At 45.0% G+C, this 24,962-nt stretch overlaps 1 protein-coding gene across 1 annotated transcript; it reads right to left on the reverse strand.

Moving 5' to 3' along the window:
• Nucleotides 1-1,270: 1,270 nt before the first annotated feature.
• hmmr (hyaluronan-mediated motility receptor (RHAMM)) lies at nt 1,271-24,871 on the reverse strand. Its single transcript, XM_029659289.2, has 20 exons — nt 24,731-24,871; nt 24,231-24,335; nt 22,495-22,580; nt 19,620-19,697; nt 15,176-15,364; nt 14,721-14,807; nt 8,826-8,937; nt 8,489-8,554; nt 8,333-8,406; nt 7,452-7,525; nt 6,922-7,289; nt 6,548-6,684; nt 6,254-6,468; nt 5,439-5,543; nt 4,708-4,920; nt 3,582-4,619; nt 3,248-3,314; nt 2,853-3,029; nt 2,479-2,614; nt 1,271-1,844 (listed from the first exon to the last, which is right to left on the reverse strand). The coding sequence occupies exons 1-20, from the start codon at nt 24,774-24,776 to the stop codon at nt 1,831-1,833; spliced, it is 3,387 nt and encodes a 1,128-aa protein (XP_029515149.1). The 5' UTR covers nt 24,777-24,871; the 3' UTR covers nt 1,271-1,830.
• Between the last annotated feature and the right edge of the window lie 91 nt (nt 24,872-24,962).

Raw genomic sequence — 24,962 nt, forward strand, 5'->3', positions numbered from 1 at the left:
ACCAGTAACAGACTGTTGGTATGTTGAAGACAGTGGGTCTTCGTTCCAGTTATGAAGGAAAAAGGAAGGAGATACAAATCATGCTCTCAAATGGCTACAGCAGAATGTGGCTGTTGGTGTCAGGAGACGAGCAGCAGAGACATGGGACGTTGAGGTGTCTGCCCATGTGAATTTACAAACACACCCCATTAAACATGGGGAATAGAAATCATATCTAACCATGCCTAATATCAGAATATTCAAGGATTTAAGATGACTCAGCTCTAAATATGTGGCTCTGACGAGCAGGTATGCTGGTTCACAGTAGTGTCTGATCAAACGAGTAAAGGAGTTCATAGGTATGGGACGTTTAACACAAGTCATTTCAAAAGGTGTTTCCCCCATTTTGTTGTGAATGAACAGGCCCATGTCAGGTAAGGTAGAACAGTAACGTCAACAGGCCCATGTCAGGTAAGGTAGAACAGTAACTTCAACAGGCCCATGTCAGGCAAGGTAGACCAGTAACGTCAACAGGCCCATGTCAGGCAAGGTATAACAGTAACGTCAACAGGCCCATGTCAGGCAAGGTATAACAGTAACGTCAAGAGGCCCATGTCAGGCAAGGTAGAACAGTAACGTCAACAGGCCCATGTCAGGCAAGGTAGAACAGTAACGTCAACAGACCCATGTCAGGCAAGGTAGAACAGTAACGTCAACAGACCCATGTCAGGTAAGGTATATGTCAGGTAAGGTATAACAGTAATGTCAACAGGCCCATGTCAGGCAAGGTAGAACAGTAACATCAACAGGCCCATGTCAGGCAAGGTAGAACAGTAACGTCAACAGGCCCATGTCAGGTAAGGTATAAAAGTAATGTCAACAGGCCCATGTCAGGCAAGGTAGAACAGTAACATCAACAGGCCCATGTCAGGCAAGGTAGAACAGTAACATCAACAGGCCCATGTCAGGCAAGGTATAACAGTAACATCAACAGGCCCATGTCAGGTAAGGTAGACCAGTAACATCAACAGGCCCATGTCAGGCAAGGTATAACAGTAACATCAACAGGCCCATGTCAGGTAAGGTAGAACAGTAACGTCAACAGGCCCATGTCAGGCAAGGTATAACAGTAACGTCAACAGACCCATGTCAGGTGTCAGGCAAGGTATAACAGTAACGTCAACAGACCCATGTCAGGTGTCAGGCAAGGTATAACAGTAACGTCAACAGACCCATGTCAGGTGTCAGGTAAGGTATAACAGTAACGTGTATGGAATGATCAAACATCAAAAACACACTCCCTACATTTATTTAAAACAATCCTCCCGCTTCTCTCAGTGTGAAGGAAGAGAGAACATGTGGGGCTTTATTTACAAGAGTCAGGCTGTTGGATGAAAGTAAAAAGGTAAACCAGTGAAGAGAGAACTTACATTCCCATCTACTGGAAATAAGATGGGAATGTCTAATCAAACAAAGTAAATGTAAATGAATAGAGCTAAACATGTACAGTGTATTTGCATTATACAGAACTGTATGTTATGTTGAAGGAAACAAACAAAACATTGTGCTTAATATGAATGCTGTAGCAAAAGGGCATGTTTCATGCTGGTACTGACATAATTGCTCTATAGGATGGAAAGATAAAGGCCTTTGTTTCTGCTAAAACATGTACAGGGTTGCAAACACCCCCACCCCCCTTGTAGATTCATTAAGTAGCTTTTCAGAGCATTTGGTATCAAATGACAATTAAATATTAGGCAAGACCATGACATCCTCTTGACTCAACAGAAGGCGTCCTGTTCACCCAGGACAGTTGATGCTTTCTATGAGGGTCTGTCCATTGTTTACCTTTCAACAGCGGTTTCCTAAAAGAGACAGGATTAGAGTTACTTTTATTTAGTCCAGTTACATTTATTTAGTCCTCTGATGAGGGGTACATTTCAGGTTTAAAAAAAAGCTTCTGAAGTTTGCAATTTCGACTCAAATTTCAGACTTGATTTTCCCTAACAAAAAATTGTATCAGCCCCAACAAAAATGTCCATTAATTATAATCCACATTTCCCATTGCTGCAGGATTATTTTCCCGCTATAGCAATCTAGCTCAAATTAAGACCCGACATCTGTAGCTAGCCATCTTGAAGCTAGATATACCCTACGTAAACAGGCATTAGTGGACATTTGTCAGTTCTTGGGCAGATTAATCTAGAAAAAGCATTCATAAAATACATGAACACTTCACACATGAGCCAAAAACAGCTGTGTCTGTCACAGGTTGGGCCAAATTGTTGTTGTAAGTTCACTATGTGAGCATAGATCAAGACAGGCAGAGTAGAGGTGATGCCATTGAAAGACAACCTGAACCAACTGCCATGCAGCCAATGTGATTGATATTCATCAGGATATTTTCTGTCAGACAATGTTCATGTGACAGTTTATATGTCTTTAAAAATCTGCCAAATGCTGTCAGACTCAGGAAAAACAACGCTGGTGTGTACTCACCCTGTCTGAGAGGTGCGGCAGCAGGCTGCTCGTTCTCCTTGCTGTCCAGGTGGTTCAAGGTTTTGATGGGGTCAACCCTGCGTTGGGGCTGGCCTCCCTTCTGACGAGACACCTGGGCACGCAGCTTAGACAGCTCCTACACACACACACACTTTACAATCATGTCAGACTGTAGTACACCCAACAGGCTTTTACCAACACCATTCCCTTCATGGATTTAAAAGAAGTGGATATATGAAAACAATGGCGAAACTTCTACTCCACAATTTAGTGGAAGTAAAGTGTGTGCGTTGCTATAATCATATTTTGTTAACTCTAATATAGCCCATGCTTATACAGTATGTAAATCTGTAAACCAGACGGAGGCATCTGACCTGTTTGAGGGAGACGTTCTCATCTTTGAGCTTCACCACGTGTCTGATCTTCTGTTTCTGGTTCTGGTGGCCCAGCAGACGAGCGTAGGCGTCCGCGAGCCGGGTCAGCTCCTCCTGGTTTGCCCCATTCTCATTCAGTAGCACGTCCCGTTCTGCAGCAAACCCATTCAGCTGCTCCTGCAGGGCCAGACCAACCGGAGGAAGAGATGGGGGAACATCGAATTTGAAACAGTAGAATGGGCTCTCCCCCGTTTAAGTCAATGATGGGTGTACCCCTTCTATTCATATGGGATAATATACATGACCATTGGCAGCAACACAGAAGAAAACATCTCAGAGGAACTACATTTCCCATAATGCGGCAGTGGTGACCCCTTGCCTCTGCTGTGACTGACCTGGAAGGGCTTGACCTTAGTGTAGAGCTCCTCGTACCGTCTCCTCCAGTGTTCTGTCTCTGCATCACTGAGAGACGAAAGGACAGAGTTGGAACAGTGTATTGAGAGCCTATCCTTTGGTGTTATAATACCATTGTCTTCTACTTGATGATCTGGGTGCGTATTCACAAGGTCTCAGAGTAGGGTGCGGCTCCAGGGTCAGTTCCCCTGTCCATGCAATTGCATTTATTAATTCATCTGAAAGGGGAAACTGATCCAAGAACCACACTCAGACAGTTCATGAATACAGGCCCTGATCTTCACAGCCCAGTAAGTGCTTCCTGGTCCTCCTCACCTCTTGTCCCGAGTTGCCACCAGCTGTCTCTGGAAGTCTCTTCTCTGTTCCTCCATCTCCCACTGGAGAGACACCTTCTCCTGGACAACTGGGTCCACCTGGCTCTGGAGAGAAACCACCTCCTTGTCCACCTGGCTCTGGAGAGTCATCTTCTCCTGGACAACTGGGTCCACCTGGCTCTGGAGAGTCACCTTCTCCTGGAAAACTGGGTCCACCTGGCTCTGGAGAGTCACCTTCTCCTGGACAACTGGGTCCACCTGGCTCTGGAGAGTCACCTTCTCCTGGACAACTGGGTCCACCTGGCTCTGGAGAGTCACCTTCTCCTGGACAACTGGGTCCACCTGGCTCTGGAGAGTCACCTTCTCCTGGACAACTGGGTCCACCTGGCTCTGGAGAGTCACCTTCTCCTGGACAACTGGGTCCACCTGGCTCTGGAGAGTCACCTTCTCCTGGACAACTGGGTCCACCTGGCTCTGGAGAGTCACCTTCTCCTGGACAACTGGGTCCACCTGGCTCTGGAGAGAAACCTTCTCTTCCATCAGTTCTAACTGGCTTTGGAGACTCGCTCTCTGTTCTTCTGCCTTCATCAGTCGGTTGTGTATTAGTTCTACCTGGTCCTGAAGGCCCCGTTTGTCTATTTCAAACATCTCCACTACCGTTTTCAGTTCATCCCTCTCTTTCTCTACCTCCATGTGGTTCTCTAGACAGGGCAGATCTTTCTTTACCTGATCCTCCATCTTCTCCAACTGGTTGTGAAGGCTCAGTTTCTCCTTTTCCACCTCTCCTACCAAGCACTGAAGAGCTAGCTTCTCCTCCTCTAACACCTCCACCTGTCTCTCTAGCCTCTCCACCTCCTCTGACATCCATTGCTTCAAGTCTCTTCTCTGCACCTCCCTCTCTCCTTTCTCCTGCTCCAGTAGCCTTTGAACCTCCTCTTTCTCCATCCTCTCCTCCTGCAGCTGTCTCTGCACCTCCTCCTCAGCCCGCTTCATCTCCTCATCTCTCTGAGCTAGACGAGTCTGTGCCGCCAACAGCATTCTAGAGGGGAGGTGGGGGACCGAGAGAAGGGAGAGCGTCAGAGGTTGCACATTCAATCACCAAATATTGAGAAGCATTATGAGCTCACCTTGCATACTCCGCTCTTGCTTTCTCCTGAGCCTGCTGGTCAGCTAGATGTTTCTCCTGCTCCCCTTCCATCTCCTCCCTCACTTTCTTCACCTCCACCTCTTTACACTGATTCACTCTCTCCATCTCTTCTTTCATCTGCTTCGTCACCCTCTCCACCTCTTCCTCCAGCGCTCTACCCCTCTCCTCTGCTCCCTTCAGGGCCTGCCTGGAGCTGGTGGAACAAAATACACATTTTGAAGTCTTAAACCCGATTTATGCTTGATCCGGGGATGTGGCGTGGAGGCTCCGTACGGAGGGTGTGACAATTGCAGGGCCTCCGGAGGCCAAATCAAGCTCCGTACTGCGATGCCATGCATCTCCCGCCAAACAATTTGCAATGCAGAGAGCTCCGTATATCTCCGCATTGGTGGTAGGTTGGGCAGTACGTCCTGTATAAACACAAACTCACTTACTCCAAGACAACAGCAAGAAGTTAGACTGCCCTGAACTGTCATTAACGCTGTACTGACACTGCAGAACCCGATTGACCATAAATCAGCTTTTACAGAGCCATGACTGCTAATACTTTAACCCAAAGTTAAAGGGACAGTTCACTTAAAATGAAGTTTCAGATGTTTTCATCCATCAAAAGTTAACTTTAGTGAAAAAAGAATGAAAGTGTTTTTTTTTCTTCTTTATGAAAGGGTCCCTTTAAACACATTAGTATTGGACAACAGGTCAACTCCGCACCTCTCCAGTTCAGTGGCCAGGTCTCCTATCTTGCTGAGGGAGGTGGTGTGTTCCTCCTGCAGCCTCCTCATGGTAGAGTGTACCACCTGCACGTCACTGCTCCTCCTGGATGGAGATACAACACACAACGTTGAAAGGAACAGTTTGAGCAAAGGGGAGGTGCAGAATTCCTCATCTTAGTCACATAACAGGGCTCGACATTAACACTTGTCCGCTTTCCCAGTATAAGAAAAAAAAACATTTGTCAGGGAAGCAGAATATAGATTTAAGTTGCCCGAATGGACAAGTAAAAAAATAAAATCGCAATATCAAAAATATACTCTGATTATTGGATCAGATTGTCTCCCAATTTCTGTAGACCGCGTCAGAGAATAATTGTATTGCATTGACAGGCACAAAAGCTGTCTTCATCGATCCCCGGGGGCGCCGGTCGTCTTCATCGATCCCCGGGGGCGCCGGTCGTCTTCATCGATCCCCGGGGGCGCCGGTCGTCTTCATCGATCCCCGGGGGCGCCGGTCGTCTTCATCGATCCCCGGGGGCGCCGGTCGTCTTCATCAATCCCACTGGCCGGGATGTCCTTGTCCCACTGCGCTCAGCGGCGACAAGTGACTCGAGCTTTCAGTCAAGCCCTGCATAATGAGTAACTATTTGGGATGCAGTCTTCGATTCAGCTAAACCTGTAGCTAAACTCCACGGCAACTCCAGCCAACCAACTTCTCTTATTTGAAACACTATTTCAAAGGATGTTAAAAGCAAAGCCGACAAAGCGCATTTCATTCATGGTTTTAGTTCCGCGTTAAACCTCCAGACTCACCTGTCTAGCAGTGCTCTGGCCTCAGTCAGCTCTCTCTCCAACTCAGTCTTCTCCTGTTGGAGACCCAGTAGGGCCTCCCCTCTCCGCTCATCCTGCAACTCCAGAACCGACAGCACTCCTAGAGCCTCCTCCAACTCATCCTCCAACTGTTTTCTTTCCTCCTCTGTCTCCTCCCTCACCCTCTCCAGCACTGAGGCCAGGGAGGCTGCATGCTCCTGGGGAGAACGAGAGGAGTCAGATGTAGGATTTTAATGGGTGCCATATTGGATTCAAGTCATCCCCAACACCACTAACCTTTTCCTGCTTCAGCTCCTCAGCCAGGGAGGTGTGTGTCTGCTCCAGCTGCTCCTGCACCTCCTCCTCACTCCTCCTGTTCTCCCGCAGGAGGCTCAGCTCTGCCTTCAGCTCCTCCACTCTCCCCTGGCTACTAACTAAAGACAGATACACTTGAATTAGAGCCCACACTGATAACAACAACCTAGAAACAATACCCCAAAACCTGACCCTTCAGGAAAACTGGAAAAGGGTAAGATCCGAAATTCCTGATAAATCTGCTTAAGATAAGTTCCCATTATAGCCATTCTTTCAGATCTACAAGGAACCATCAAGAGTCTAGTACTTTAGGGTATGTCAGTAATATAAATTAGGGACTAGGATTGTTTGTGTACCGCTCTCCTCCTCCAGGACCTTGCACTTCTCTTCCAGGTGAGCTACTTTCTCATCCAGCTCCTCCCCTGTCCTCCTCAGCACCTCTCGCAGCCGCACTAGCTCCGTCTCTTGCTGCCGCACTGCAATCTGGGAGTCAGACACTTCCTGGTTGGCCCGTTGCATCTGTACCTCCATCTCTCCCAATGCCTTCTGGGAGGACATCAGCTCCGCCTCTCGCCGCTCCAGAAGCTTCTCAGTCTCCTGCAAAGCATCACGGGAAGCCTGCAGGTCCCGCTGACCTTTCTCTGACTCCTCCTCCTTCTGACGGAGAGTGTTCTGAGAGTTTTCAAGCTCCGCGGTGCACTGCTCAAGTTTCTGCTCAAGATGGCTGAGAGAAAAGGACATGGTGTGAAATCAGCTGTTGTTTTGCATGTCAACCAAGACAACTTGGAAACTGATGTCATCAATTTCAACGTGGACAGAAAAATAAACCCTGAATTTCAATGATTCTGAAAGAAGTTGTTCAGGGAGGACATGTGCATTTGCTCACCCCAGTTTCTCCTGCTGAGACTCAGAGATGCTGTTCACCATCTCGGTCTTCCCATGAAGCTTCATACGCAGATCCTAAGGAGACACAATAGCATGTTATAACAGCCTCAATTAGAACTATTTTCTGTCTATGTTGAAAACCCGATGTAAGCATGATCATGGACCAGTCAAGTAGTTTCTCCATACACATTTCTTCCCTCAGTAAACAGTATGTTTAACAGGCTCCCGAGTGGCGCAGCATCTGTGTTATAGGCGTCACTACAGACCCTTGTTCGATCCCGGGCTCACAACCGGCCGTGATCAGAAGTCCCATAGGGCAGTGCACAATTGGCCCAGCGTCATCCGGGTTAGGGGAGGGTTTGGCCGTCATTGTAAAATAAGAATATGTTCTTAACTGACTTGCATAGTTAAATAAAGGTTAAATAAATGTTTTAAAATGTTAGTATTTCATCTCTTGTTCCCTCCCTCCAGTTTAATCATCAACCTCTCCTTCCTTCTATCCCTCCCTTATTAAGCCCCCCCCAAAAAATTGGAAACATTTTACCATTCCTCTCCCTTATCGAATGGTTTGTCCTGTCTGAACTAGTTTCATTTGACTTGCTTTGTGTGTGTCTCTCCTTACATGTTTCTTCCCTCAGTGACCAGTATATTAGTTCCTGGATGTGTGTGTCTCCTTACATGTTTCTTCCCTCAGTGACCAGTATATTAGTTCCTGGATGTGTGCGTCTCCTTACATGTTTCTTCCCTCAGTGACCAGCATATTATTTCCTGGATGTGTGGGTCTCTCCTTACATGTTTCTTCCCTCAGTGACCAGTATATTAGTTCCTGGATGTGTGTGTCTCCTTACATGTTTCTTCCCTCAGTGACCAGTATATTAGTACCTGGATGTGGTCGTTGGCTGTGTCCAGGTAACCCTGAAGAACATTGACTTCCTCTCTCAGCTCCTGGATCACAGCTGAGAAACAGGGATACAGCACATGGTTAGAATCATACCATCTAAAGGAGGTTGGGAGAATGGACATAAACACACAACTTACCTTGCAGCGTATCCATATCATTCTCCAGCTCCTCGTTCTGGACTTTGGTGTCATGGTGGAGGTCCTCTGAAAACCAAACATTACATTTAAAAAAAAACATGTTTTTTGTCCAACTAAGCCAGGTACTGTATTAGGGGTAAGGTGTCAACACAGGCTTGTTTGACTATTTTAATCCATCTCTTAATTTTAAATTGTGTTAATCTTTCTCACCTTTATTAGTTTAGGACTTTGAACTAGATTTTGTTGGTAAGAAATGTCCTATATAAAAAACATTTGATTGATTGATAAGCACTAGGCAGGTTAACGATGAGGTGTCAGTGAGGTCAGGCGTTCTCACCCAGGTCCTTGTTCCTCTCCCTCAGGGCGGTGAGTGTAGCTCTGGCTGCCTCCAGGTCTGTCTCCAGCAACTTCACCTGGCCCTCTGTACTGATCTGGAGGAAACTCAGCTCCTGATAGGACAACAACTGTCAGTCACTCAACCATCCATACTACACCTGCAGGAAACTCAGCTCCTGAACAAAAACACAATATCAGCACACACACTAATAATTTAGAGCGAAAGAGGTGCGTAAGGCAAACACCACTAGATAGACAGGATAGTAAATGGTGTGTGAACAGGGCCACATTCAGTCACTTGCAGATAGATATGTGATGAATAGAGCCAAACCTTGCAGATAGAAATGTGATGAATAGAGCTGTCATGACGTTGGCCTGGGGGTAGGTTTATGACAGTCATAAATACCTCTTCACCCCTTTTTCCTCTCTCTACCCTACTGATGTTACATTTGTAAAACCCTTGGTTAACATAGAGATTCTGGGAACATCAGCAGGTGGGGGGAAATGAACTATATTCTGGTAATCCGACCAATTGAACATATGTGGAGGTACTTAATGAATATGATGTCAGTTCGGTTGTCATCTGAGATATTCTCATCAATGATAAGATGACAAACTCTACAGTGGAAAGTCTACACAGAGTTATCGGATTCACATGGAATTGTTGTTCAATTTAAATGTTTGAATATGAAATGATTTGTGATGGGATGAAATGTGATTTTAGCTTCTGAATGTAAGATTTGGGTTTTCATAAGATAGGGCTCTGCTCAATCAGTGGCCCGCCCCTGTGAAGGGACATTTTTAACATTTACATTTAAGTCATTTAGCAGACGCTCTTATCCAGAGCGACTTACAAATTGGTGCATTCACCTTATGACATCCAGTGGAACAGCCACTTTACAATAGTGCATCTAAATCTTTTAAGGGGGGTGAGAAGGATTACTTTATCCTATCCTAGGTATTCCTTAAAGAGGTGGGGTTTCAGGTGTCTCCGGAAGGTGGTGATTGACTCCGCTGTCCTGGCGTCGTGAGGGAGTTTGTTCCACCATTGGGGGGCCAGAGCAACGAACAGTTTTGACTGGGCTGAGCGGGAACTGTACTTCCTCAGTGGTAGGGAGGCGAGCAGGCCAGAGGTGGATGAACGCAGTGCCCTTGTTTGGGTGTAGGGCCTGATCAGAGCCTGGAGGTACTGAGGTGCCGTTCCCCTCACAGCTCCGTAGGCAAGCACCATGGTCTTGTAGCGGATGCTAGCTTCAACTGGAAGCCAGTGGAGAGAGCGGAGGAGCGGGGTGACGTGAGAGAACTAGGGAAGGTTGAACACCAGACGGGCTGCGGCGTTCTGGATGAGTTGTAGGGGTTTAATGGCACAGGCAGGGATCCCAGCCAACAGCGAGTTGCAGTAATCCAGACGGGAGATGACAAGTGCCTGGATTAGGACCTGCGCCGCTTCCTGTGTGAGGCAGGGTCGTACTCTGCGGATGTTGTAGAGCATGAACCTACAGGAACGGGCCACCGCCTTGATGTTAGTTGAGAACGACAGGGTGTTGTCCAGGATCACGCCAAGGTTCTTAGCGCTCTGGGAGGAGGACACAATGGAGTTGTCAACCGTGATGGCGAGATCACGGAACGGGCAGTCCTTCCCCGGGAGGAAGAGCAGCTCCGTCTTGCCGAGGTTCAGCTTGAGGTGGTGATCCGTCATCCACACTGATATGTCTGCCAGACATGCAGAGATGCGATTCGCCACCTGGTCATCAGAAGGGGGAAAGGAGAAGATGAATTGTGTGTCGTCTGCATAGCAATGATAGGAGAGAACATGTGAGGTTATGACAGAGCCAAGTGACTTGGTGTATAGCGAGAATAGGAGAGGGCCTAGAACAGAGCCCTGGGGGACACCAGTGGTGAGAGCACGTGGTGAGGAGACAGATTCTCGCCACGCCACCTGGTAGGAGCGACCTGTCAGGTAGGACGCAATCCAAGCGTGGGCCGCACCGGAGATGCCCAACTCGGAGAGGAGGATCTGATGGTTCACAGTATCGAAGGCAGCCGATAGGTCTAGAAGGATGAGAGCAGAGGAGAGAGAGTTAGCTTTAGCAGTGCGGAGCGCCTCTGTGATACAGAGAAGAGCAGTCTCAGTTGAATGACTAGTCTTGAAACCTGACTGATTTGGATCAAGAAGGTCATTCTGAGAGAGATAGCGGGAGAGCTGGCCAAGGACGGCACGTTCAAGAGTTTTGGAGAGAAAAGAAAGAAGGGATACTGGTCTGTAGTTGTTGACATCGGAGGGATCGAGTGTAGGTTTTTTCAGAAGGGGTGCAACTCTCGCTCTCTTGAAGACGGAAGGGACGTAGCCAGCGGTCAGGGATGAGTTGATGAGCGAGGTGAGGTAAGGGAGAAGGTCTCCGGAAATGGTCTGGAGAAGAGAGGAGGGGATAGGGTCAAGCGGGCAGGTTGTTGGGCGGCCGGCCGTCACAAGACGCGAGATTTCATCTGGAGAGAGAGGGGAGAAAGAGGTCAGAGCACAGGGTAGGGCAGTGTGAGCAGAACCAGCGGTGTCGTTTGACTTAGCAAACGAGGATCGGATGTCGTCGACCTTCTTTTCAAAATGGTTGACGAAGTCATCTGCAGAGAGGGAGGAGGGGGAGGATTCAGGAGGGAGGAGAAGGTGGCAAAGCGCTTCCTAGGGTTAGAGGCAGATGCTTGGAATTTAGAGTGGTAGAAAGTGGCTTTAGCAGCAGAGACAGAGGAGGAAAATGTAGAGAGGAGGGAGTGAAAGGATGCCAGGTCCGCAGGGAGGCGAGTTTTCCTCCATTTCCGCTCGGCTGCCCGGAGCCCTGTTCTGTGAGCTCGCAATGAGTCGTCGAGCCACGGAGCGGGAGGGGAGGACCGAGCCGGCCTGGAGGATAGGGGACATAGAGAGTCAAAGGATGCAGAAAGGGAGGAGAGGAGGGTTGAGGAGGCAGAATCAGGAGATAGGTTGGAGAAGGTTTGAGCAGAGGGAAGAGATGATAGGATGGAAGAGGAGAGAGTAGCGGGGAGAGAGAGCGAAGGTTGGGACGGCGCGATACCATCCGAGTAGGGGCAGTGTGGGAAGTGTTGGATGAGAGCGAGAGGGAAAAGGATACAAGGTAGTGGTCGGAGACTTGGAGGGGAGTTGCAATGAGGTTAGTGGAAGAACAGCATCTAGTAAAGATGAGGTCGAGCGTATTGCCTGCCTTGTGAGTAGGGGGGAAGGTGAGAGGGTGAGGTCAAAAGAGGAGGAGTGGAAAGAAGGAGGCAGAGAGGAATGAGTCAAAGGTAGACGTGGGGGTTAAAGTCGCCCAGAACTGTGAGAGGTGAGCCGTCCTCAGGAAAGGAGCTTATCAAGGCATCAAGCTCATTGATGAACTCTCCGAGGGAACCTGGAGGGCGATAAATGATAAGGATGTTAAGCTTGAAAGGGCTGGTAACTGTGACAGCATGGAATTCAAAGGAGGCGATAGACAGATGGGTAAGGGGAGAAAGAGAGAATGACCACTTGGGAGAGATGAGGATCCCGGTGCCACCACCCCGCTGACCAGAAGCTCTCGGGGTGTGCGAGAACACGTGGGCGGACGAAGAGAGAGCAGTAGGAGTAGCAGTGTTATCGGTGGTGATCCATGTTTCCGTCAGTGCCAAGAAGTCGAGGGACTGGAGGGAGGCATAGGCTGAGATGAACTCTGCCTTGTTGGCCGCAGATCGGCAGTTCCAGAGGCTACCGGAGACCTGGAACTCCACGTGGGTCGTGCGCGCTGGGACCACCAGATTAGGGTGGCCGCAGCCACGCGGTGTGGAGCGTTTGTATGGTCTGTGCAGAGAGGAGAGAACAGGGATAGACAGACACATAGTTGACAGGCTACAGAAGAGGCTACGCTAATGCAAAGGAGGTTGGAATGACAAGTGGACTACACGTCTCGAATGTTCAGAAAGTTAAGCTTACGTAGCAAGAATCTTATTGACTAAAATTATTAAAATGATACAGTACTGCTGAAGTAGGCTAGCTGGCAGTGGCTGCGTTGTTGACACTACACTAATCAAGTCATTCCGTTGAGTGTAATAGTTTCTACAGTGCTGCTATTCGGGGGCTAGCTGGCTAGCTAGCAGTGTTGATTACGTTACGTTGCGTTAAAAGAACGACAATAGCTGGCTAGCTAACCTAGAAAATCGCTCTAGACTACACAATTAACTTTGATACAAAGACGGCTATGTAGCTAGCTATGTAACTAGCTACGATCAAACAAATCAAACCGTTGTACTGTAATGAAATGAAATGAAAATGTGATTCTACCTGTGGAGCGAAGCGGAATGCGACCGGGTTGTTGAGTGCGGAAGTTCTAGTCGGTAGACGTTGGCTAGCTGTTGGCTAGCTAGCAGTGTCTCTTACGTTAAGTACGACAAATAGCTGGCTAGCTAACCTCGGTAAATTAAGATAATCGCTCTAAAACTACACACTCTAAACTACACAATTATCTTGGATACGAAGACAGCAAAGACAACTATGTAGCTAGCTAACACTACACTAATCAAGTCGTTCAGTTGAGTGTAATAGTTTCTACAGTGCTGCTATTCGGTAGACGGTGGACGTTTGCTAGCTGGCTAGCTGCTGGGCAGATAGCAGTGTAGACTACGTTAGGACGACGAAATACTATAATTACGCAATTATCTTGGATACAAAGACGGCTATGTAGCTAGCTAAGAAGAAATTGCTAAGATTAGACAAATCAAACCGTTGTACTATAATGAAATGTAATGAAAAGTTATACTACCTGCGGACCGAAGTGCGGATGCGACTGCTCCCTCCAACTGTTCAAACACGCCCTCCTCTCCCTTCCTATATAAGCCCTTGACGACAATGTAACCTCCTATTCCGAGGATGTAGGACAACGGTCCGATGTCAGAATGGTTCAGATAATAACTACAGAACGAAACCAACATCAGTGTGAGCTTTGGTTGCGAATGGTATGAACTTTGAACTCTTATTCACTACAGAAGTGATACCTCCTAGCCGTTGAGTTATCAACAGCAGCTGCAAACGAGGGTTAGGAAGGAACAGACAAGAGTTTCCCATCTATCACACAACGACACTACTACAACTTATCCAATTGACCACCAGAGACATTCTTCAAAGGACAGAGGACTCGGTTTGGCAACACAGTCTTCCATCTACCACCAACCTACTGAAGCGCAGCTCAGAATAGATATTAATTGCATTTTCCTTTTCCAAATGGGCGGTAATTTAGAATACATCATATACTGTATTTAAGATAGCACAGCTTCTCCCTGTGTCCCTCAGTCTTTCCGCTCTTTCACTCAAACCCAGCCCTTTTCCTTTGTGTAACCAGCTGTCATATCTGTTCCACCGGCTAGGGACGTTTTCCTTTATGACGTCATTTGTAATCAAGTTATGATTTAATTATGTGCATGTGTAATTCTGTGTGATTAGTTAGTAAATAAATAATGAAACCCAATTTTGTATTGCTGATTGTTAGCCAGGGTTCGTGCAGATAACCAAGAATTTACAACTTTCAGATGAGACTGAATTAAGATGACGATTAATATTGACTGCGATTGATGTAAAATATTACTAGGTCTTTAAGAGTTTATTCGGGAGATAACAGCTCTATAAATATTATTTTGTGTTGCCGACTCTCTAGTTAATTACCTTTACATGATTAGCTCAATCAGGTAATAGTAATTACGGATAAATTATTTTATAGACTAGCATGTCATATTACTTCATCCGGCATAGCCAAAGACACGACAGAGCCAAACCTGGCAGATAGAAATGCCATGAATAGAGCCAACGTAGTAATTTATTTGACATATTAGTATGTTCTATACAGCATATTTCAATCTGAAAATTTGAACACTTTGGGTATACCTTGTCATTGACGTCCAATTTGTTTCTGGCCTCCATCAGCTCCATAGACAGAGACTGGATCCTCTTCTTAGTGGTGTCTGCAGAAACCTGGTGGAACACAACACAATCAGACATTTACAAAACACGGTACAAACAGAAAATGCGAACATTTCTAATTGAACAAGTTGGGGGGGGGTAGTACCCGATAACAGTATTGTTTTGTCAACTAGACCCAGATAACCCATAACCAGTTTATTATACCTTTCTAACCCTGCAGTTAAAGACTTTTGCTTTAAGACCATTGGGCCGGTTTCCCAAGCACAGATTAAGCCTAGTCCAAGACTAAAAAGCATTCTTAAAAATGGAGATTCTCCATTGAAATAGCTTTTAATTTCAGCACTTGGCCAAATCTGTTAAGAAAGCAACCCATTGAGTTGAGCATACCAACGTTTCACTACCATCAACCACCACATTACCTTGTTCTTGAGGAACTCGTTAGTCTTCTTAAGCTCAGCCAGCTGTCTCTCCAGGGTGGTGACGTTAGCTGCCAGACCAGTCTTCTCCCTGACCGCAGACAACAGCTTGGCCTCCACCTTCCTCAGCTCCTCCTCCAGGGTTACCAGGCGCCTGTCCTGCTCCCCGCGCTGCTGCACCAGGGACCGGATCTACAGGAGGGAGGGAGGAGACAGGGTGGATCAGTGCATTAGATTGAAGGAAGAAAATAAGGCATGCATTAAGGTAGGTCACAGCAGCTGTGATAACTGGAAAACCTTGTGTCCACATTAGAGGTCGACCGATTAATCAGAATGGCCGATTTCAAGTTTTCATAACAATCGGAAATCTGTATTTTTGGACGCCGATTTTGCAGTTTTATTTTTTTAAATATATTTGACAACTTTATTTAACGAGCGAAGTCAGTTAAAACCTCTTGCTTCTACTCGGGACGCTTGCGTCCCAACTAGAGCTCTGGAAATGCAAATGCGCTACGCTAAATGCTAATAGTATTAGTTAAAACTCAAACGTTCATTAAAATACACATGCAGGGTATCGAATTAAAGCTACACTCGTGAATCCAGGCAACAAGTCAGATTTTTTAAATGCTTTTCGGCGAAAGCATGAGAAGCTATTATCTGATAGCATGAAACAATACACTACAACACAAAAGATCCGCAGGGGACGTAAACAAAATAATTAGCATTTCGGCGTTACACAAACCGCACAATAAAATAGAAAACATTCATTACCTTTCACCATCTTCTTTGTTGGCACTCTTAGATGTCCCATAAACACTATTGGGTCTTTATTTCGATTAAATCGGTCCATATAAAGCCTAGATATCGTTATATGTAGACTGTGTGATGAACGAAAAAAACATCGTTTCAAAACGTCATTTTTTAAAATTCAAAAAGTCGACGATAAACTTTCACAAAACACTTCGAAATACTTTTGTAATGCAACTTTAGGTATTAGTAAACGTTAATAAGCGATAAAATTCATCAGGAGGCGATGTAAAGATCATTAGCTGTCCGTCTGGAAAAATGTCCGGCTAGAAACTCAACGAAAATATCCGGTCCTAGACCTGAAGAAATACGGTGCCTTGCATGTGTTTGACCAAGAAAAAACTCGAAGGGAAATGACAAGACTCTAGACACCGTGTGGTAGCTGTAGGTACTGCAACCTCAGTCAATTAATTGTGGTTCACCTTTATCAATGGGTTCAAGTAGCGCATGGATATATTTTCCCATTTTCAGTGATCAGTTTTTCCTGTGCTTTTCGATGTAAATGCCGTTCTGGTAAAGCCACAGCAGTGATTTAACCAGTTTTATAAACGTCTGAGTGTTTTCTATCCACACAGACTAAGCAAATGCATATACTATATTCCTGGCATGAGTAGCAGGGCGCTGAAATGTTGCGCGATTTTTAACAGAATGTTCAAAAAAGTAGAGGGTAGAAGGAAGAGGTTAAGAACACATTCTTATTTTCAATGACAGCCTAGGAACGGTGGGTTAACTGCCTTGTTCAGGGGCAGAACGACAGATGTTTACCTTGTCAGCTCGGGGATTCAATCTTGCAACCTTACGGTTAACTAGTCCAACGCTCTAACCACCTGTCTCACGAGGAGCCTGCCTGTTACGCGAATGCAGTAAGAAGCCACAGTAAGTTGCTAGCTAGCATTAAACATCTCTTGTAAAAAACAATCAATCATAATCACTAGTTATAACTACACATGGTTGATGATATTACTAGATTATCTAGCGTGTCCTGCATTGCATCTAATCGATGCGCATTCGCAAAAAAGGACCGTTGTTGCTCCAATGTGTACCTAACCATAAACATCAATGCCTTTCTTAAAATCAATACAAAGTAGTATATATTTTTTAAACCTGCATATTTAGCTAAAAGAAAGGTTAGCAGGCAATATTAACCAGGTGAAATTGTGTCACTTCATTTGCGTTCATTGCACACAGAGTCAGGGTATATGCAACAGTTTGGGCAGCCTGGCTCATTGCGAACTAATTTCCCAGAATTTTACGTAATTGTGACATAACATTTAAGGTTTTGCAATGTAACAGCAATATTTAGACTTAGGGATGCCATCCGTTAGATAAAATACGTAACGGTTCCGTATTTCACTGAAATAAACGTTTTGTTTTCGAAATGATAGTTTGCGGATTTGACCATATTAATAACCTAAGGGTCGTATTTCTATGTTATTATGTTATAATTAAGTCTATGATTTGATAGAGCAGTCTGACTGAGCGGTGGTAGGCAGCAGCAGGCTCGTAAGCATTCATTCAAACCGCACTTTCGTGCATTTTGCCAGCAGCTCTTCGCAATGCTTCAAGCATTGCACTGTTTATGACTTCAAGCCTATCAACTCCCAAGATTAGGCTGGAGTAACCGATGTGAAATGACTAGCTAGTTAGCGGGGTGCGTGCTAATAGCGTTTCAAACGTCACTCGCTTTGAGACTTGGGAGTAGTTGTTCCCCTTGCTCTGCATGGGTAACGCTGCTTCGAGGGTGGCTGTTGTCGTTGTGTTCCTGGTTCGAGCCCAGGTAGGAGCGAGGAGAGGGACGGAAGCTATACTGTTACACTGGCAATACAAAAGTGCCTATAAGAACATCCAATAGTCAAAGGTATATGAAATACAAATCGTAAAGAGAGAAATAGCCCTATAATTCCTATAATAACTACAACTATAATAACTCAAACTTCTTACCTGGGAATATTGAAGACTCATGTTAAAAGGAACCACCAGCTTTCATATGTTCTCATGTTCTGAGCAAGGAACTTAAACGTTAGCTTTCTTACATGGCACATATTGCACTTTTACTTTCTTCTCCAACACTTTTTTTTGTTGCATTATTTAAACCAAATTGAACATGTTTCATTATTTGAGGCTAAATTGATTTTATTGATGCATTATATTAAGTTAAAGTGTTCATTCAGTATTGTTGTAATTGTCATTATTACAATTAAATGTAAAAATATTTTAAATAAATAGGCCAATTAATCTGTATCTGCTTTTTTTGGTCCTCCAATATTCGGTATCAGCGTTGAAAATTCATAATCAGTCGACCTAGTCCACATCCATGATAAGTCTCGTCACTAATTTTCATTTAACTGGTAACACTGACAATGTATGTATGCTATTGGGACAGACAATATACACTGCTCAAAAAAATAAAGCGAACACTAAAATAACATCCTAGATCTGAATGAATGAAATATTCTTATTAAATACTTTTTTCTTTACATAGTTGAATGTGCTGACAACAAAAATCACACAAAGTATCAATGCAAATCAAATGTATCAACCCATGGAGGTCTGCATTTGGAGTCACACTCAAAATTAAAGTGGAAAACCACACTACAGGGTGATCCAACTTTGATGTAATGTCCTTAAAACAAGTCAAAATGAGACTCAGTAGTGTGTGTGGCCTCCACGTGCCTGTATGACCTCCCTACAACGCCTGGGCATGCTCCTGATGAGGTGGCGGATGGTCTCCTGAGGGCTCTCCTCCCAGACCCACCGCCAAACCGGTCATGCTGGAGGATGTTGCAGGCAGCAGAACGTTCTCCACGGCGTCTCCAGACTGTCACGTCTGTCACATATGCTCAGTGTGAACCTGCTTTCATCTGTGAAGAGCACAGGGCGCCAGTGGCGAATTTGCCAATCTTGGTGTTCTCTGGCAAATGCCAAACGTCCTGCACTGTGTTGGGCTGTCAGCTCAACCCCCACCTGTGGACGTCGGGCCCTCATACCACCCTCATGGAGTCTGTTTCTGACCGTTTGAGCAGACACATGCACATTTGTGGCCTGCTGGAGGTCATTTTTCAGGGCTCTGGCAGTGCTCCTCCTTGCACAAAGGCGGAGGTAGCGGTCCTGCTGCTGGGTTGTTGCCCTCCTACGGCCTCCTCCATGTCTCTTGATGTACTAGCCCGTCTCCTGGTAGCGCCTCCATGCTCTGGACACAACGCTGAAAGACACAGCAAACCTTGCCACAGCTCGCATTGATGTGCCATCCTGGATGAGCTGCACTACCTGAGCCCCTTGTGTGGGTTGTAAACTTCATCTCATGCTACCACTAGAGTGAAAGCACCACCAGCATTCAAAAGTGACCAAAACAACCAGGAAGCATAGGAACTGAGAAGTGGTCTGTGGTTGCCACCTGCAGAACCACTCCTTTATTGGGGGTGTCTTGCTAATTGCCTATAATTTCCACATGTTGTCTATTCCATTTGCACAACAGCATGTGAAATTTACTGTCAATCAGTGTTGCTTCCTAAGTGGACAGTTTGATTTCACAGAAGTGTGATTGACTTAGAGTTACATTGTGTTGCTTAAGTGTTCCCTTTATTTTTTTGAGCAGTGTATATATATTTTCTCCTCAAACCAGTCTGTATAACTAGGCTACCTCTTTCTCCAGGAGTTTCTGCTGTTTCATCTGCATCGATTGGCCGCTCTTGTCTTTCTTTGACATGGACCCATCAACCTGGGTGAAGGAGGAATGGAAGAATGAATTGCAGAGGGCCATTTCATTAAGGTTCAAGGGACAGTTCAGGATTTTGGCAATGAAACCCTTCATTTACTTTCCCCAGAGTCAGATGAACTCATGGATACTATTTTACGTCAATGCATTCAGTTTGAAGGAAGCTGCCAACTAGAATTAGTGCTTTTGCTAACTAGTGTTAGCGCAATGACTAAGTCTATGGGATGAGCTAGTATGAGAAAAACTATCAGGCTAGGTGTTCCTGTAGAATTTCAGCGATTGCGCTAACACTAGTTAGCATTTGCTTCCTTCATTTATATTTATTTTACCTTTATTTAACCAGGTAGGCTAGTTGAGAACATACTGGACAGACAAAAACGGTTTACATTATGTTATCTGACTCTGGAGAAGTAGATAAAGGTATCCATTGACAAAATCCTGAACTATCCCTTTAAAGCACCAGGGGTGTATCCATTAGTCAGATTCAGTTGTAAAACATTTCGCAACATAAACGGTTTCCCCAAACAGAAAACATTTCGCAAGGAAAACAAGAGTTTATATTCGACAAATTCAAGTAGTTCCCTCCCAGTTTCATTATGTTTGCTTCCATTTAGTTCCTAGAGTAAACTGTCAAATCTGACAAGGTTATCTTGATGATGTGGCTGTGCCAACCAGGGAGGATGTGTTTATTATGTAAACACCAACTTACTAAAACATACATTTGAATGACACTGAGGGGCAGAGTTTTTACAGCTAATGTCGGTTTGCCTTGGGCTGATGTCGTGCAGGTGTACACATGCATATACACACACACACTCACTCAAATAAGCGCATACAAGAACACACAGACAGTCGTGGCCAAAAGTTGAGAATGACACAAATACTAATTTTCACAAAGTCTGCTGCCTCAGTTTGTATAATGACAATTTGTATATACTCCAGAATGTTATAAAGAGTGATCAGATGAATTGCAATTAATTGTAAAGTCCCTCTATGCCATGCAAATGAACTGAATCCCCCCCCAAAAAACATTTCAGCCCTGCCACAAAAGGACCAGCTGACATGTCAGCGATTGTCTCGTTAACACAGGTGTGAGTGTTGACGAGGACAAGGCTGGAGATCACTCTGTCATGCTGGTTGAGTTCGAATAACAGACTGGAAGCTTCAAAAGGAGGGTGGTGCTTGGAATCATTGTTCTTCCTCTGTCAATCATGGTTTCCTGCAAGGAAACACGTGCCGTCATCATTGCTTTGCAAAAAAATGGCTTCACAGGCAAGGATATTGCTGCCAGTAAGATGAAACCTAAATCAACCATTTATCGGATCATCAAGAACTTCAAGGAGTGCGGTTCAATTGTTGTGAAGAAGGCTTCAGGGCCCCAAGAAAGTCCAGCAAGCGCCAGGATCGTCTCCTAAAGTTGATTCAGCTGCGGGATCGAGGCACCACCAGTACAGAGCTTGCTCAGGAATGGCAGCAGGCAGGTGTGAGTGCATCTGCACGCACAGTGAGGCGAAGACTTTTGGAGGATTGCCTGGTGTCAAGAAGGGCAGCAAAGAAGCCACTTCTCTCCAGGAAAAACATCAGAGACAGACTGATATTCTGCAAAAGGTACAGGGATTGGACTGCTGAGGACTGGGGCAAAGTCATTGTTTGGGGCATCCGGAAAAAAGCTTGTCTGGAGAATACAAGCTGAGCGCGACCATCAGTACTGTGCCATGCCAACAGTAAAGCATTCTGAGACCATTCATGTGTGGGGTTACTTCTCAGCCAAGGGAGTGGGCTCTCACAATTTTGCCTAAGAACACAACCATGGATAAAGAATGGTACCAACACATCCTCCGAGAGCAACTTCTCCCAACCATACAGGAACAGTTTGGTGATGAACAATGCCTTTTCCAACATGATGGAGCACCTTCCCATAAGGCAAAAGTGATAACTAAGTGGCTCGGGGGGAAAAAATATTGATATTTTGGGTCCATGGCCAGGATACTTCCCAGACCTTAATCCCATTGAGAACTTGTGGTCAATCCTCAAGAGGCAGGTGGACAAACACCCACAAATTCTGACAAACTCCAAGCATTGACTATGCAAGACTGGGCTATCATCAGTCAGGATGTGGCCCAGAAGTTAATTGACAGCATGCCAGGGCGGATTGCAGAGGTCTTGAAAAAGAAGGGTCAACACTGCAAATATTGACTCTTTGCATCAACTTCATGTAATTGTCAATAAAAGCCTTTGACACTTATGAAATGCTTGTAATTATACTTCATTATTCCATAGTAACATCTGACAAAAATATCTAGACACTGAAGCAGCACTTCGTGATAATTCATATTTGTGTCATTCTCATGTGTTGGCCACGACTGTACATGTAATAGTGCCAGACATGCACACAAACATATACAGTTGGGATTGCTGTTATGATTTCAGTTGTCCTTGATGTCCTTTTTTTGCAGTGTTGTTAGCTGTTTTCTTCTGTCTTTTTTCTCTTTAGTTCATTTTCTTGGCTGTTGGTGCATTGGGGGGTTCTTGGGGGTGGGGATTGTTATGAATTGTATAATTTCTTCTTGGGGGGGGGGGTCTCAAATGGTTGAGGGACAGTTATTGGGGAACTGTGGGGGGGTTCGGGTTCACACTTTTCGGCCTGGTGGGAGATCTGTCAACGTGCCCTTCAGCAGGGCATTGACCCTGGAAGCTTCTGTGTGTCTGTGTCTGTGTGGTGTAGTTGTTGAGCGGCTTCACTGCATGTATTTTGTATTTTTTGGATAATCATTCAAATAAAAAAGAAACACCAACTTACCAGGCCATCCACAGACATGGTCCTACGCACAGCCACAGGTGACATGGGAACATCTTTAGAAGGAGATGGTGGTGGGATGAAAGGAGCTGAATGGAGAGAAAATTGTGAAATTACAATGGTGTAGAAAGTAAAAACATCTAGGCTGTACACTACCGGTTTCTTTATTTGTACTATTTTCTGCATTGCAGCACAACAGGGAAGACATCAAAACTATGGAACAACACAGAATCATGTAGTAACCAAACATATTTTATATTTGAGATTCTTCAAATAGCCACCCTTTGCCTTGATGACAGCTTTGTACACTTGGCATTCTCTCAACCAGCTTCACCTGGAATGCTTTTCCAACAGTCTTGAAGGAGTTCCCACATATGCTGAACACTTGTTGGCTGCTTTTCCTTCACTCTGAGGTCCGACTCATCCCAAACCATCTCAATTAGGTTGAGGTCGGGTGATTGTGGAGGCCAGGTCATCTGATGTAGCACTCCATCACTCTCCTTCTTGGTCAAATAGCCCTTACACAGCCTGGAGGTGTGTTGGGTCATTGTCCCGCTGATAAATAAATGACAATCCCACTAAGCGCAAACCAGATGGGATGGCGTATCGCTGCAGAATGCTGTGGTAACCATGCTGGTTAAGTGTGCCTTGAATTCTAAATAAATCACAGACATTGTCACCAGCAAAGCACCCCCACACCATAACACCTCCTCCTCCATTCTTTATGATGTTAAACACACATGCAGAGATCATCCGGTCACCCACACCGCATCTCACAAAGACACGGCGGTTGGAGCCAAAAATCGCAAGTTGACTCCAGACCACAAGACAAATTTCCACTGGTCTAATGTTCATTGCTCGTGTTTCTTGGCCCAAGAAGGTCTCTTCTTCTCATTGCTGTCATTTAGCAGTGTTTCTTTGCAGCAATTCGACCATTAAGGCCTGATTCACAGTCTCCTCTGAACAGTTGATGTTGAGATGTGTCTGTTACTTGAACTCTGTGAAGCATTCATTTGGGCTGCAATTTCTGAGGCTGGTAACTCTAATGAACTTATCCTCTACAGCAGATGTAACTCTGGGTATTCCTTTCCTGTGGCGGTCCCCATGAGACAGTTTCACCATAGCGCTTGATGGTTTTTGCGACCACACTTCAAGAAACTTTCATAGTTCTTGAAATTTAAGTATTGATTGACCTTCATGTCTTAAAGTAATGATGAACTGTCATTCTCTTTGCTTATTTGAGCTGTTATTGCCATAATATGGACTTGGTCTTTTACCAAATAGGGCTTTCTTCTGTACACCCCCCTACCTTGTCACAACACAACTTATTGGCTCAAACGCATTAAGGAAAGAAATTACACAACATTTAACAAGGCACACCTGTTAATGTAAATGCATGCCAGGTGGCAACCTCATGAAGCTAGGTGAGAGAATGCCAAGAGTGTACAAAGCTGTCAAGGCAAAAGGTGGCTATTTGAATTATCACAAATAGAAAATATATTTTGATTTATTTCACACTTTTTTGGTTAGTACATGATTCCATGTGTTATTTCATAGTTCTGATGTCTTCATTATTATTCTACAATGTAGAAAATAGTAGTAATAAAGAAAACCCCTTGAATGACGTGTTCTAAAACTTGACAGGTAGTGTAGATCTACTGTCAAAAGTTTTAAAGTTATTTGGTATGACAATCATTTTGTTTAGAGTAGAGCTTCAGTTGTCTGACAGTTAAACTCACCACCACTGGCTTTGAGCAGTTTGAAGCGCTCTGATCGGTGGAAAGAGGCAGGTCCCTTCACCTCTCCTGGTTTCAGCTCATATGTGCCCGGTGCTGGGGCGCAGCCTGTACAAAACATGATGAAAACACAAGCAGCCCAATTCTCATGTTTTGCTCAATTATTGTCAAAAGTGAGAGAAAAAAATATCAGAATTGGTCTGCCTGTGTAAAAGCATTAGCATGACTATCAACATAGGTATCCAATTAACTACCGTAACCGACGTGGACGTTTTGCCCTTTGCTTGGTGGATTGGAGTATAACGTTTACGTTAACTAGCTAGTTAGTAAACAATTGTATACAAAATAGTTGGATAGCTACGTTAGCGCTAATCTAGCTAACGTTTTAGCTAACTAACGTTAGATTAGCTGGCTAAATTACTTAAAGCAGCTAACGTTGGCTAAGCCAAAGAAAGCAACGTTAGTTGGCTAGGTTTGCTCAGCTAAATAATTATTTAACTTACCGATATTTTCATTAAATCGTTTCACTGGAGCTCTTGAAAAAGACATGGCTTAAGTTTGGACGAAGTAGTTCACTCGAAAATTAGTAGCTAGTTACAGCAACGCACGAAGAGTTCTAACGCACTGATTCAAATTCAAAACTCCAGTATCAACACGTGAGGTATCCCGCTGACCTATCAAAACTAGTAACGTCATAACGTCGAGAAAAGACGACAGGAATTTAACCAATCACAG

The sequence above is a fragment of the Oncorhynchus nerka genome, linkage group LG5 (assembly GCF_034236695.1).
Source record: "Oncorhynchus nerka isolate Pitt River linkage group LG5, Oner_Uvic_2.0, whole genome shotgun sequence".
Taxonomy (NCBI): domain Eukaryota; kingdom Metazoa; phylum Chordata; class Actinopteri; order Salmoniformes; family Salmonidae; genus Oncorhynchus; species Oncorhynchus nerka.

Coding starts and splice junctions, on each gene's coding strand:
- hmmr (XM_029659289.2), bottom strand. CDS start 24,776: ATGTCTTTTTCAAGAGCTCCAGTGAAACGATTTAATGAAAATATCG. Junction 8,938..14,720: donor AATTGGACGTCAATGACAAG/GTATACCCAAAG, acceptor TTGTCCTATCAG/GAGCTGAGTTTCCTCCAGAT. Junction 4,921..5,438: donor CTGGCCACTGAACTGGAGAG/GTGCGGAGTTGA, acceptor TTGTTCCACCAG/CTCCAGGCAGGCCCTGAAGG.